At 51.7% G+C, this 14039-nt stretch overlaps 1 protein-coding gene across 1 annotated transcript; it reads left to right on the top strand.

Annotated features, from left to right (window-relative positions):
* The first annotated feature begins 232 nt into the window (after window positions 1-232).
* On the top strand, window positions 233-13039 carry LOC119100327 (DC-STAMP domain-containing protein 2). Its single transcript, XM_037223431.1, has 11 exons — window positions 233-379; window positions 1404-1449; window positions 1909-2178; window positions 2420-2633; window positions 3041-3194; window positions 5562-5736; window positions 7284-7448; window positions 10189-10432; window positions 10826-11056; window positions 12312-12347; window positions 12823-13039. The coding sequence occupies exons 1-11, from the start codon at window positions 233-235 to the stop codon at window positions 13037-13039; spliced, it is 1899 nt and encodes a 632-aa protein (XP_037079326.1).
* Window positions 13040-14039: the final 1000 nt, after the last annotated feature.

Consider the following 14039-nt stretch of genomic DNA (forward strand, 5'->3'; position numbering starts at 1 on the left):
CCGAGTCCAAGTTCGATTCAGCTACAAAATCAATCGAAACACTTGAATACGAGCCACGAAAAATCATCAGTTCGATCGTGACCCCTCGTCTGACTGGACACAGACCTACGCCTTGATGGAGGCGGTCGTGCCGAGTATTTTGTTGCATATCATAAGACTGCTTCATGGCTTGTCATACAAGGTTGTCTGAATGTTGTTTGAACGTGACGTCAGTTTCCGTCCCCGCAGACTGATGGGCATCCTGGTCTTCCCGTACATGTTCGCGGGACGAGGCCGGGCCATGTTGCTCTCGTTCTGCCTCGTCCTGGCCGTCAACGGGCCGGGCAAGTCCATCATTTTCAACGCCGAAATTCTCAACGACTCGTTGGCGTGCTACTATGTGAGCTTTGCTGAACTAGTGCTTCCACTGGCCTGCAGTGGCTTTTATGTTAGACGGTGCAACTCAAGCGCACAGTGCAGTCATTGCAACGTAATAAATATGATACCAATAAGTGTGATACGGGATTGCGATTTCAGTGACTTCCCATGTCGAATATATGTGGATGTAGTTTGTATCATGTGCATGGCTAATGGATATTAATACAATGTATTGCATATAAATGCGAAGTCAAGGACGTAACCGCTCACATCACGGAGACGTTGATGTGGAGGCATTTAACATGTATATTTCAAAATTCGTATAGCGATGCTGGTCCATGAACTGCAGAATACGATTCAAATACGTACATGCAATCAATTACACGCTTATGCACTTTTCCTCCACAGAATATTCTTGTGAACACCATATGCGATGTCATCAAGCAAGGACTGAATGGCATAATGAGTGTCGTTCAAGCCATCGTTAGCATGGCAACCAAAATGATGTCGATATACAAAAGTAGGTTATTTTACGGCCATCGTCGTTCACGATGAGCCGCTGCAGCCATGCCCTTGACAAGCATTTCTGTCCATGACTTTTGGGCGATTCGACATAGAGCCTTGAGCTGTTTAACTTAAGCCAACAAGTTTTTTCATTTAGCTTGCGACATAAACCGTTAACAAACATATTAAATGGAGAATTACCTTATATTGCTTTAAGAATGTGACAGTGATATGCTTAGTGCAACATCGACCAAATAACACATAACGTATCTTTGCTTTTCGTTCCACTGTTATGGTCATAGCTGAGTACAGTTCAACAAAACAGGCAACTAAGTAGCAGTCAGACAAGAATGTTAAATCGAATACACTACGACTGGAGGCATGGTTACCGTGTATATCGGCGAAGATCATCCTAGCTATGGCCTGTTCTTTAAGATACACACCACAGGTTCGCTCTGTGCGCACATGTTTACGGAATGTATATTGGTTGATTTTCGTGGTCAATGAACAGTGTTTTGACCCATTCACTCTGTCTTTCAGAGGTGATGAAGGTTTTCACCCAAATCAAAAATGCGCTACTCGATATCGGTGAGTTTGATGAACCGCAGTGCCTACCATGTACAGAGTATTCAATTGTTATTGCGCCACATACCCTGGGAGCCCCGCCTGAACTGGTCGTGTCTATTTGGTGGCAGCTGCCGTCTCAGCTGGCCTTCTCTCTGTCCGCAGGAGCCACCTGAACTGGCCGTGTCTCTTTGGCGGCAGGTGCCGCCTCAGCCGGCCTTCTCTCTGTCTGCAGGAGCCGCCTGAACTGGCCGTGTCTTTTTGGCGGCAGGTGCCGCCTCAGTTAGCCTTCTGTCTGTCCGCAGGAGCCACCTGAACTGGCCGTGTCTCCCTGGCCGCAGGTACCGCCTGAGCTGGCCGTGTTTCTCTGACAGCAGATGCCACCTGAACTGGCATCGTCTCTCTGACCACAGGCGCCGCCTGAATGGCCGTGTCTTCCTGGCCACAGGCGCCCCTGAGATGACTGTGCCTCTTCGGCCGCAGGTGCCGCTCTTCAGAGCTCGTTCACGTGGCTTCAGGCCATCGAAGGCATCTGTGACGAGAAGTACGGTGGCCCGGTGGCGCGCTGCGAGAAGACCTTCAACGAAGCCACTGACAACTGCATGGCGCAGTTGGGACTCGGGTCGCTCAACTATCACCTTTGCAGTATTGTGGACTGGTTCAAGGGCATCTGTATATTTGCGCACGTGATTGAGTACCTGTGTCAGCCGGCAAGGGGAGCCAGGAAGGGGAGCGTGGACGACGCGAGGAGCTGTAAGTACCGGAAAGCACAGCAAAGCGCGGTGGGATGCGGAGAGCGTATCTTTTACGTGCGTAACGCATAACGTTGTCGTGACTAATAAGGTCATTGGTTGAGTAATTGGCCATGCATGCAGTTTAGAGGCTCCGTCGCTGTCCACTTAACCTGTTACATCCAACTGCATGCATGCAAGTTGTCATGTGTTGTCATGTTGTCAGGTCACTACATAGTCATAGACGTTCTCTATGATCTCAGACATGTACCAGGCGTCCGGCAAGTATCGCAGCTTCTTCCTCTTCGGACTGGAACTCTACAGCGACTTCGACATGAAGGTCAACATGTCTAAATCGCTGAAGCAGATTCGGAAGGAAATCTTTGACGAGGTCGTCGACAGAGGAGGATGGGTGTTCTTCGTTATGGACGCGTTTAGCTGGACATGCGTCGTGTACATCTTGCTGATATTGGCCAAGTGAGGCATTTTAAGATATATCGTGCCATCTGTGTGCATGATCAATATTAACCAAATAAGAGTATCTGCGCTATATATAAACAGTGCCTGAGAACACACTAAGAAAAGCCGGGCTTTATTTGCACCAACTTTTCTCTGCCAGCCTTTGTTTGTTGTCGCAATTTTTCTAGCAAAACTTTAAGAATCCCCTTCACATTCACAACATGTCAGAATAAAACTCGTAATGTTTGTAATCAGTTACGCATACTCATTTCCAAACAAAGATATATGAAACATTGGTGCGAGTACGAACAGAGGTTTCATGTGCCGTAGGAACAGAAGCCCCATGTGCGGTGGGAACAGAGGTCTTATGTGCAATAGGAACAGAGGTCTCATGTGCAGTAGGAACAGAGGTCTCATGTTTGCAGGGCCGCGATGTACCGTTATCGGTACGTCACAGACGACGGATATGACAACCACTACTTGTCCGTGCTCATCAAGAGAGTGGACGACAAACGGGAACAGATGGAAAAGCCTACTATTCTTCCGCTGAAGACAAGGGAGCTGAGACGCTACGTCGATGTATGTTGTGCTCTTTTCGTAACCCTTTTTAGTCGCATCACCGTAGCACGCGTGCTGTGGAACGTCAAATGGAGAGTTCAGTTGTAAGGCAGTGATTGTCAACAGACGGTGCGCGGGACACGATCCATGCGGTGAAGGTGTAGCCCACGCTGTAATTACTTACGACATTGGGCTCATAGTTATTCATGATATGCATGTTGTAAGTGATCCTGGGTGCGATTTGAATTGGTCATGAATAACTCACAAGTCTCTTTCGCACAGGCATGAAAAGCTGCGTGTGTGAAAAATGTAACGTTGCGTGTTGCACGTATCAAGACATTAGTTAACAGCGAAGTCTTAAAACGCGTTCGGCTGGGGGTTAATCTCCCCAGAAGGTTTTTACAAAATAATTTTCGAATGGCGCGGCGTAGCCACACCAGGCATTGCATAGTTGTAGGCAAGTGAATAGCGAGTCCTTTGGAAGACAAAATAAGATGTACCTTGTAAGGCAGCTGGCCTATAACAGGCAAATATGAGGCCGTGGCTGTCAGCGAAGACAATCTCTAGGGAGTCATTCAATCTGATGCGACAACGGAGTATTAGATGAAGTCATACACACCTAAAATAGTTTATTGGGCAATAAATGATTAAATTTACAATGAGTCCTATTAATCTAGAATCAGGTATGAAGGTCAGACCGAGGTGAAAAACAACTGTTTTTGTACTGGAGAGCTTGCTTCATGGGGCAGTTTTCATACATATTTCAAATTAATTGATGACAGAGACCGCAGTGGACATCGTCTGTGGACTTCTTAAAGGTAAGAGTGGGCCACTGACCTAAGATGACCCGGGTCAATATTTTTTTAGAGCATGACTCTTGGCATAATCCTTGGCGCTGATTAAAATGGGAAAAATTCAAAGCAGCCTCGTAGGCCTTCGATCACCATGACTTTTTAATGGTAAACATAGGTACTGGTCCTAAATGAACACCAATTACCTTTTGGTTAGAGCAAAAATGTTGATTCAAGGCGGTCGCATGAGGAGGTCTGGGGGCACTTTGGACACTAATCTGGAGTTTGGCCTGATTTAACCTCATTTGACCACAAGGTGATCGCTTAGAAGGCTCAAACCCTGAAACAAATGAGCTTGCATTCAGGTCAACCCACCCCGTGAACTTGATTGGGTGCCTCTAACTCTCCCAGTTATTTTTCAATCTCAGGACCAAATTGACGGTGTACCCGAGCAAAGGGTATGCAACCGGCCACCCGGGCGCATGTTAAACTGGTCACACGTGCTATTTTAGCAGACGGACAGCTAAGGTAACTGCAAAACCCATCCCGATGGATACGGTATTTGTAGGTGAAGGTTCGAAGGGTCTTGTCAGGTTTTTTTTCTTTTGCAACCATCTCTATCGGGCTAGGTTTGATGTCATCGCGGCCGTGGTTAAAGCTGTTCACATGCTTTGGCGAAAACCATTTGCACTTAAATGGCTTTCGTCAACACGACTGAGGGCCCTTTACAAGCTGATGCTTGCGAAATCGTAAGCGTATGTGCTTCTTTTGAACAGATGTGGTATGTTTCCGAGCTGCATCGTTATATGCGTAAGTTGTTTGCGTACATATTTCACCGACATCAGCAAATATCTTAATATTAAGCTACAGCGGCAAGTACTATTGACCACATGCTCTCCAACCTCGGGACAAATTTAAAACCATAATCTATCGGAATGGTATGAAATATATAATGAAAGAGAAAAAGGCACTTGATAAACACCTTCTACGTTTATGTTTTCAATATTCCATGCAATCAAATTGTTCATAACCATATTGTAACGCCTGCTCTGAAAGCTGATGGAGACGTGCCCTGGCGAAGCCGGATACCAACCCCAGAACGGGCGCATGAATTATCTGAGCCGACGCAGACTGATCAAATGGTAACTCACCAAAGGGGACAACTTATCAAAGAGCCCTCGAGTTGAACAAATACAGGGAATGGAAGTGGATCTTTTCATACTACTACCTAATGAAAAAGGGGAAAGCAAAGCTATACGATGACGTGGAGGCGCATAACCTGGGAAAGTTCTCGTATGCACACAACAAGCTCCGACAAGCAAGCTTTCGGAGCTGAAAGCCATTCGTGCTAATACACTCAAAACACGTGCAATGCAAATGTTTATTTTTTGTTATCGGAGTTGACAAAGTAAAAGCACGCCGAAAAATGTTATGCTGTGAAATGTTAACATTTGGTTCAAGTGCTGCATTACCGCAGGTGTAGTACCTACGCGCAGGTAAGCATCATGTTCTGTCTTTCAACTGATCTTGGCACAATACTATCAGCATCCGCTAAAGCAGCGACCCGTGACCTTGACCTCAGACATGACCTCCGCAGCCTACGTCGCTGGCCATGACACGGACGGAGATGCGCGAGCTGACCAGAGTGGCTGTCAATCTGCTGGCCACCGGCTTCCAGATCGGATACCTGATGTTCGTCGATACGGCCCTCTACTTCATCATGGAGACCATCCGTCGCAACGGCTACGTCAAGACTAACTTCAGGCGCAAAGGTGGCGCGTGCCAGATGAATGGCCCGAGGAAGGGGCACTCGTGTTAACGAAGACGAGTAGCGTTGTTAGTGACGTATCAACTGTAGAGACATCCGCAAGCGTACCAAGCGCAATCCGGGAAATGGATGCTTATAATCATCCATCCTCACAGTCGCATTTATCTCGAACGGAACTGCGAGTCGCTCAAACCGGCCCGTTTTAGTTGCTCTGTGACCCAATCACAATTGAATGATTTGGGTGATTTCTGCTAGTAATTGTATTCCTTTCAGGTCATCACACACTATTTGGCCGTCCATTAATGCGTTGGGTATTTCGTCCATTTTCAATCTTCCCTTCCCCACCCACCCCACCCCACCCACCAACCCACTGGTTACGCTGTCAAAATCACAACCCGGCAAACCACACCTGACAAAATCACCATCTACTGGTTATGTTGTGTTCGGTGTGATAACTAAAGACTAACGTCTGTCTGGCCTTTAACTGAGCTAAAGATGTGAACCAAATTTATGGACGCATTCCATGTCATGGTAAAAGGCCAATCGTATCCAGCTCGGAGGTTTTAATTTGTTTTCAAAGATTTTAGCATGATTTGCAGCCACACCTTGGCGTAGAGTTCCGCTGTCAGCATCTCCTCGCCCCTCACTTGTTACGCTTCCGTTATGATCCAGTCCTATTCCCCTCCATGCACAACATAATTTATGGACTGCCCTATTTGAGAACACCAAAAACAATCACTACGTTAAAAAAACATCACGAAGCTTTCTCCGTGAGATGTGTGGAAAACAATCCATATGTTACCCTCGCTCACTCCTCCAATTTGTAAGCGAGGGATACTTCAGTAGCTACGTGTCCACAGAAATGATCCGTCAACGGCAAATGATCCGTCAAAGGCAAACAAACCCTGGTAACACCACTGAACCCCGTAGGGCACACAAAGGTGTTCAAAGGGTTTTATCATGTTATCGTTGCTGGATAGATGGATCTTAAGTCAGTTTTGCGTGCTGCCATGTTGACAAATTGAGTGCCGCTGTTAATCATGGAACAGTGGGGACGCGCAACTCACGAGTCCCATGCCGGGGTTGTGCCGATGGCAACCACGCTCAGTGCGAGAATGCCGTCGTGGCCGAACATTTGGAGTGGCACCTGGCAGAGCAGCCAGCAGTGTAAGGCTACCTCCTGATGAATTCGGTCTGAGCAATTTTAAGACAGCACCAAGTTCGTTGTATATCCCGATATTGTGTGTAGACACGCTAGTGGTCAGTCATGACAGTCGCGCTTCGGCGCACACGAGTACGGGCTGACTGGTTGTCGTCGGCGTCATCGCTTGTCGTTGCGCTCTCCAGTCAACACATCGTACGCCGGGCGGGGGCATAAAACTGTAGGCTTGGCGATAATAACCAAGGAAGGCGAGAGAATCGGCTCCTGGAATGAGAGGAGGCCAAACAGGTTGTGTGTGCTTGACATGTATGCGGTGAAATATTTCCGCTTGAATGTCTTTTTCTGTGAAACCTTGAACTTGACATGACAGCAGACGGCACTTTCGACAGTTCCCGCCAAGGCGGTGGTGGAGGGGAAAGGCTTCATGGCTGACGCCATACGTTCCACCTTCGAGAAAATGCCGTCGTCCTTCTCGGCCAACCTGCCCGAGATCGACACATCCGAGTGTGTCCCGTACGGCTGGCCACCCAACCACGACCGCTACAGACAGATCGGTCAGTGCAGGATGGGTACCGGCCGGGCGGTGGTCCCACTCCGCTGGACCGACGGTGGTCCTACCCTGCCGGACCGGCGGTGGGCTCACCCGAACGGACCGATGGTGGTCCCATCCGAACGGACCGGCGGTGGTCCCACCGGGACGGACCGACGGCGGTCCCACTCAGCTGGACCGGCGGTGGTCCCACCGTGACGGACCGGCGGTGGTCCCACCGGGACGGACCGGCGGCGGTCCCACTCAGCTGGACCGGCGGTGGTCCCACTCAGCTGGACCGGCAGTGGTCCCACCGTGACGGACCGGCGGTAGTCCCACCGGGACGGACCGGCGGCGGTCCCACTCAGCTGGACCGACGGCGGTCCCACTCAGCTGGACCGGCAGTGGTCCCACCGTGACGGACCGGCGGTAGTCCCACCGGGACGGACCGGCGGCGGTCCCACTCAGCTGGACCGGCGGTGGTCCCACCGTGACGGACCGGCGGTGGTCCCACCGGGACGGACCGACGGCGGTCCCACTCAGCTGGACCGGCAGTGGTCCCACCGTGACGGACCGGCGGTAGTCCCCACCGGGACGGACCGGCGGCGGTCCCACTCAGCTGGACCGGCGGTGGTCCCACTCAGCCGGACTGACGGTGGTCCTACCCGAACGGAGTGATGGTGGACCCACCCAGCCCGACAGGGGGTGGTCCCACCCGAACGGACCGGCGGTGGTCCCACCTGGACGGACCGACGGCGGTCCCACTCAGCTGGACCGGCGGTGATCCCACCCGAACGGACCGGCGGTGGTCTCACCCGAAAGGACCGAAGGCGGACCCACCTGGACGGACCGACGGTGGTCCCGCCCAGCTGGACCGGCGGTGATCCCACCCGAACGGACAGACGGTGGTCCCACCCGGACTGACAGAGGGAGGTTCCACCCAGCTGGGCCGGTGATGGTCCCGTCCGAACGGACCGACGGTGGTCCCACCTGGACGGACCGGTCCGCCAGCTCAGGGAATCCACTGTAGTGTAGACCGGGGCAAGTCCTCCACCCTGGGGCCAGACAATTAGCTCAAGTCTTGAAAGCTAACGAATCTTCTACACCATTCACCTTTCTGGCGCATGTTGAATGTCGTACAACAGTGCTGAGAACCCGATAAACATTTCGGAGTGGTATTGAATTATTTTTAGGTGAAAACTCTGGCAAAGAAATGTAAGCCAATGTATACACATAGCTTCCTTGCAAGAGTCAGAGTTGTTGCGGTCCACTTGCGGGGAAAACGCCAGAATTTGATTCGAACTCGCCTGAAGCTTACTGCACTACTTTGCATCTCGTGACTGTGGCGGAGAAAAGTGGGCTGGAAGGAATGAAAAGTGGGTAAAATTAGGCACGGAAAAGTGCTAACATCTGTGAAGCCGCTCAATTTATTCAAGGAAAGGACCTGCGGAATGCCCTGCGTAATAAAGTGGAGAAATATGTAGGAAACCGAGCGGCGCAGTTGTCATGTTAGATGCCACTATTGCGGTAAATAACTGCCTTCAGTTTGATAGGGGTGTTTCGGGAAGAATTATAGACGGTGGTAGTCGGTTATGAATGATGTCAAAATCATTGAAGAATGCCTGGGATGCACGAACCAGCCATGACATTGGAAGTACATCCTCCCCGATGTCAAGACACTCTGGGTGCACATATGGTTGCATCAAAGGGCACATTGCTGTTAGGAAACTGCATTGCCCGAACAACATTCCAACGAACATGAGAAGCCCAGTGGACATCCCTTAATGGAAGCATTTCCCCGAGTATGGGGTAAACAACGTTTTACATGAATCCGCCTTTCGTCTTCCTTTTTTGAGTTTATGTTAATGTGACAGCGCCCAATGGCTTGCCAAAGTTAACCCGTCTAACTGTAAGTGCACTTTCACTGTGTAAAAGACCGCATTGGACCCAGCACTGTTCGAGAACTAGGCAGGGTTCTCATGGGTGGTAGCTGACCCACAACAGCAACGGGCTGGATCAGCATGGGCGAGCCAGCTCGTGGGATATGGTATCAGCTCCCGTAGCCTTAATAGTTTGGACGGCAGCTGTTACGGCCTGCTGGCTCCATCCCTGCGCCATGCTGCCGGCTCGACGCAAGTCGTTCTCACCGGCTGCTGTTTATGCCTCAAAATACGATCGGCTGTCATGGTCATGCATGCTTCAAGTACGCCTGCAATGATGGTTCTGGACAGTGAAGCATAGATTAGCCGGTACCCACGCGCATGGGAGTGAGTGTGGCGTCAAGAGCGAAGCTCCGCTCCCTGTAAGCGTTCAACTTTAACGCTGTGGTGATGCGTGGAAAAATAGTGGCAAAAAAGCAGTCGGGCTCACCGCTTAGGAAACCCTCCTATGTCTCTGCACATACATGCTTGCGTTCAAGCTGTTGAGCCTTACGCTACTCAGATAGACTGTTACAGTACTAGACTACACAAAACTGAGCTCTGCCGGATCGGCATCAAGCAACCAGACAAGCTCCCTGTCACGCATAGGCGAGAGGTGTAGCCTCGGACTCGCGACTGCTTGTCAGCGCTGTCGTGGCGTGCCTTACAGAGGGATACGGTCCCCGACCGATGCTACGTGTCCGTTCCAGTGCTGTTCTACCTGATGGTGCTGGCAGAATAGCCAGCGAGAGGTGTAGCCTCGGACTCGCGTGGGTCTGCGACCTCTGTGATGGCGTGCATTACAGAGAGATGTGGTTCCCGACCAACGGGACGTGCCCGTTCCAGTGGTGTTCTACCTGATGGTGCTGGTGTTCGGGCTGATGCAGCCGCTGGCGCTGCGCCTGCGACACATCGCTTGCGGCTGGTACTACCCCGAGCGGGCCAGGAAGCGGGCGCTCTGGCTCTACAACGCCATCCTGAAGCGACGCGGTGGCTTCATCTCGTTCGTGCAGCGGACGCTCCGCAGGAAACAGCTGGTGGACCCCAACATGAATGTGCTGGGCAAGATCCTGGAGCGGCTCGCCATATCGTGAGTTCGAAGGCCGTGGTGTCTGAGCTTTGGGATGGAGATACTTCGGCTAGCCTCCCTCCGTTGGCTTGAGGGTTACTGGACTCTATTTGGAACGGTGTTCAGCTTCCCTCCACGCTGCTACGAGCATTACTGTCGCGTACGTGGTTTGGATCGGATCAAAATAAGCCAGAACATGGTTTACTTGAACGCAGCAGACCTGTTGTTCACGTGGTATCATCAACGCCGAGTCGTTTCAGGTCTCTTGCCTACATAAATCATGGTTTCGCCCAATTTCAAAACTCTTTCATCTAACGTATGACTCTTCAAAATCGTGGGGGTCATTACCAGGTCCATTAAGGGCATCAGTCCGGCCAGTGTTAGGTAACGCCAGAAACGTTCCGCTGTCTGCAGGATACCATGCTTGCGCATGGTGATGACCTACATGGGCATGGTGAGGGTGTACTGCGGAGTTTGCTCGGAGAGCTTTGACCCCGAGAGTGACTCGGCCTCGTTCCGACGCTGTGCGAATTACGGCTGCGAGGGCGTCTACTGCAACGAGTGTTTTGCTGACATGAACAACCGCTGCACCATTTGTCTAAAGCCTGTCGACTACGGCGACATCTCCGACATCAGTGAAGAAACGTAAGCGCGGCGAGGCTCAATGCAATGTCACCTGAGGGTATCTTTACAAACATGGATATGTGATTGTTGGTTGGCCTCTCTCAGACGAGCTGTCGTCATTGGACGGCGTTGGAACGGACGGATGGCCTACCCGCCAGGTAGACGCGTGTGAGATAGGCCGGCCACCACACTCACTCGGACCTCGAAATAGGTTCGCCGGAAGGCCGTGTGTGTGTGTGTGTGCGTGTGCGTGTGTGTGTGTGTGTGTGTGTGTGTGTGTGTGTGTGTGTGTGTGTGTGTGTGTGTGTGTGTGTGTGTGTGTGTGTGTGTGTGTGTGTGTGTGTGTGTGTGTGTGTGTGTGTGTGTGTGTGTGTACGTCTGTTTGAGCCTGTGTGTGTGTGTGTGTGTGTACGTCTGTTTGAGCCTGTGCGTGCTTGTGTGCGTGCATGCGTGCCTGCGCATGTACGTGTGCGCACGAGCGCGGGTGTAAGTTCTTGACAAAACTGTAGGAATACGTGCCATGATGTGGAACCCATACCCATCTGACTTTCGATGCTAAGTTTGAATACAGGGTGACAAAATGAGATCATCTAAAATAGCCTCACTAATTTCAATAACTCGATAAGTTGAGATCATTACAATCCGGCAGCCTGACCACAGCGGCACAAATTCAATGGCAGCTCATTCTACGGAGTCGAGCTCGCTCTCATACGCCGTTTTCCTCTTTCAACGCTTGGTCCGAAATCTTCGCTACGCCCGTCTCAACGGGGCGTGTTGCAGCTGTTAGCTGAGCCAGTGGCAAAGCCAGGATTTCGCCCAGGACCCTGGCTATGGCGCACGGGTGTAAGGGACTGTTCCTGTCTTAGGGTCCCGCATCTTAATTGTGGGACTTTTTGCGTTCTGAGTGTCAGGGATAGGTGACATGCTTGAACCATTGTCATAAGTCAGCATGAGCCTTGCCTGAGCGCTAGTGCAAATCCCGAAGAACGATTTCTGTGCGGGACAAGGATCTTTGGCGGAGTCATCTCATAATGACCGCAGTGTTGCCCTATCTCCCATCTCTCCACCTAGTTCGATTTCTCTGAGTCATCGCCACAAGGCTCCAATCCAAATGAAACAAAAACAATAAAAATACCGATCTCTCATAAAAAGCTGACCCGGCGCCAGTGTCAACTGTGTTGACGTGCGTCTAACCGTGTCCAGAGACTCGAGCTCTGACGAGGAGCTGGCCCGGCGCCAGTGTCAGCCGTGTTGACGTGCGTCTAACCGTGTCCAGAGACTCGAGCTCTGACGAGGAGCTGGCCCGGCGTCGGTATCCGCTATGCTGACGTGCGTCTAACCGTGTCCAGAGACTCGAGCTCTGACGAGGAGCTGGCCCGGCGCCAGTGTCCGCTGTGTTGACGTGCGTCTAACCGTGTCCAGAGACTCGAGCTCTGACGAGGAGCTGGCCCGGCGCCAGTGTCCGCTGCGTTGACGTGCGTCTAGACGTGTCCAGGGACTCAAGCTCTGATGAGGAGTAGGCCCGGCGCCAGTGTTCGCCGTGTTGACGTGCGTCTAACCGTGTCCAGAGACTCGAGCTCTGACGAGGAGCTGATCCGGCGCCAGTGTCCGCTGTGTTGACGTGCGTCTAACCGTGTCCAGAGACTCGAGCTCTGACGAGGAGCTGGCCCGGCGCCAGTGTCCGCTGTGTTGACGTGCGTCTAACCGTGTCCAGAGACTCGAGCTCTGACGAGGAGCTGGCCCGGCGCCAGTGTCCGCTGTGTTGACGTGCGTCTAACCGTGTCCAGAGACTCGAGCTCTGACGAGGAGCTGATCCGTCGGCGGGAGGAGCGGCTGCTGATGCGCGAGCTGGGTCTGCCCAGCCGGGCTGAAGACGAGCGCGAGGAGGCGGACGGCCAGCTGGAGTACGCGTACCAGCAGGACCGCAGCCAGGCCGACGGCTGGGAGTCGGACCAGGAACGCTGGCAGAGCCGCAGAAAACGCCCGCCGCGACGTCGAGAGTAGGTCACGGCGTGTCAGCCGCCGCCCCTCGACGTCCAGGGAGACGGTATTGTCTCCGACGTCCGGGAGATGGTGCCACCACCTCCGGATAACATCTCCGACGTCCGGGAGATGGTACCACCACCTCCGACGTCCGGGGAAAAGGCGCCATCTCCGACGTCCGGGGGAGGATGCCACCACCTCCGACGTCCGGGGAGACGGCACAATCTCTGACTTTCGGGAGAGGATGCCATCAGCTCCGACATCCGAGGGACGGCACCACCTCCGACGTCCGGGAGATGGTACCACCACCTCAGACGTCCGGGGAGAAGGCACCATCTCCGACGTCTGGGGGAGGATGCTATCACCTCCGACGTCCGGGGAGACGGCACCATCTCTGACGTCCGGGAGAGGATGCCACCACCTTCGACATCCGGGGGGACGGCACCATTGGCGCTGCTATCCGCAGCTATATGTCAGCCAGGATGTGTTGGCTGGTGTACTGGATGATAGCTTTCTGTCTTCCATAGATGCATATAGATAAATATTTATTAGAATTCCAAAAATGCAAAATTGTTGCACATGAAAACATGGCTGTGGTGTGACATTTACTTCTTTACTGTGTTGATCCTACGAACACACTTTTTTGACCCCCTATGAGACGAACAAATAATCGCAGCATTTCATTCCAAATAGGACACCATTAAGCAATGATGAGCAAGAGCAACTTTCAAACAGCACTGTAAACAAGAATTACTGTACAGTAAATTTCTGTACTTTAAGTGCCGCTGTCATAAACGTATTATACGCAGTAACGTAGTAAGTGGTTGGCGTGTAAGAATATCAAATGCAAAGTATCTTAAAAACGCAGCACGAGGGCACTATACAGCCTAAACAGCATTATATAACTGTAGCATTTTCACAACAATGGGCAAAATTACGACAAGACGTTAATTTCGTACAGATCGGTCGGCGTGAGAGCTACGCAATCGAATTTATGCCACAAAAATATTTCCCGCCAACG

This window comes from Pollicipes pollicipes, unplaced genomic scaffold (genome assembly GCF_011947565.3).
Source record: "Pollicipes pollicipes isolate AB1234 unplaced genomic scaffold, Ppol_2.1 Scaffold_4881;HRSCAF=5763_pilon_pilon_pilon, whole genome shotgun sequence".
In the NCBI taxonomy this organism is placed as follows: Eukaryota; Metazoa; Arthropoda; class Thecostraca; order Pollicipedomorpha; family Pollicipedidae; genus Pollicipes; species Pollicipes pollicipes.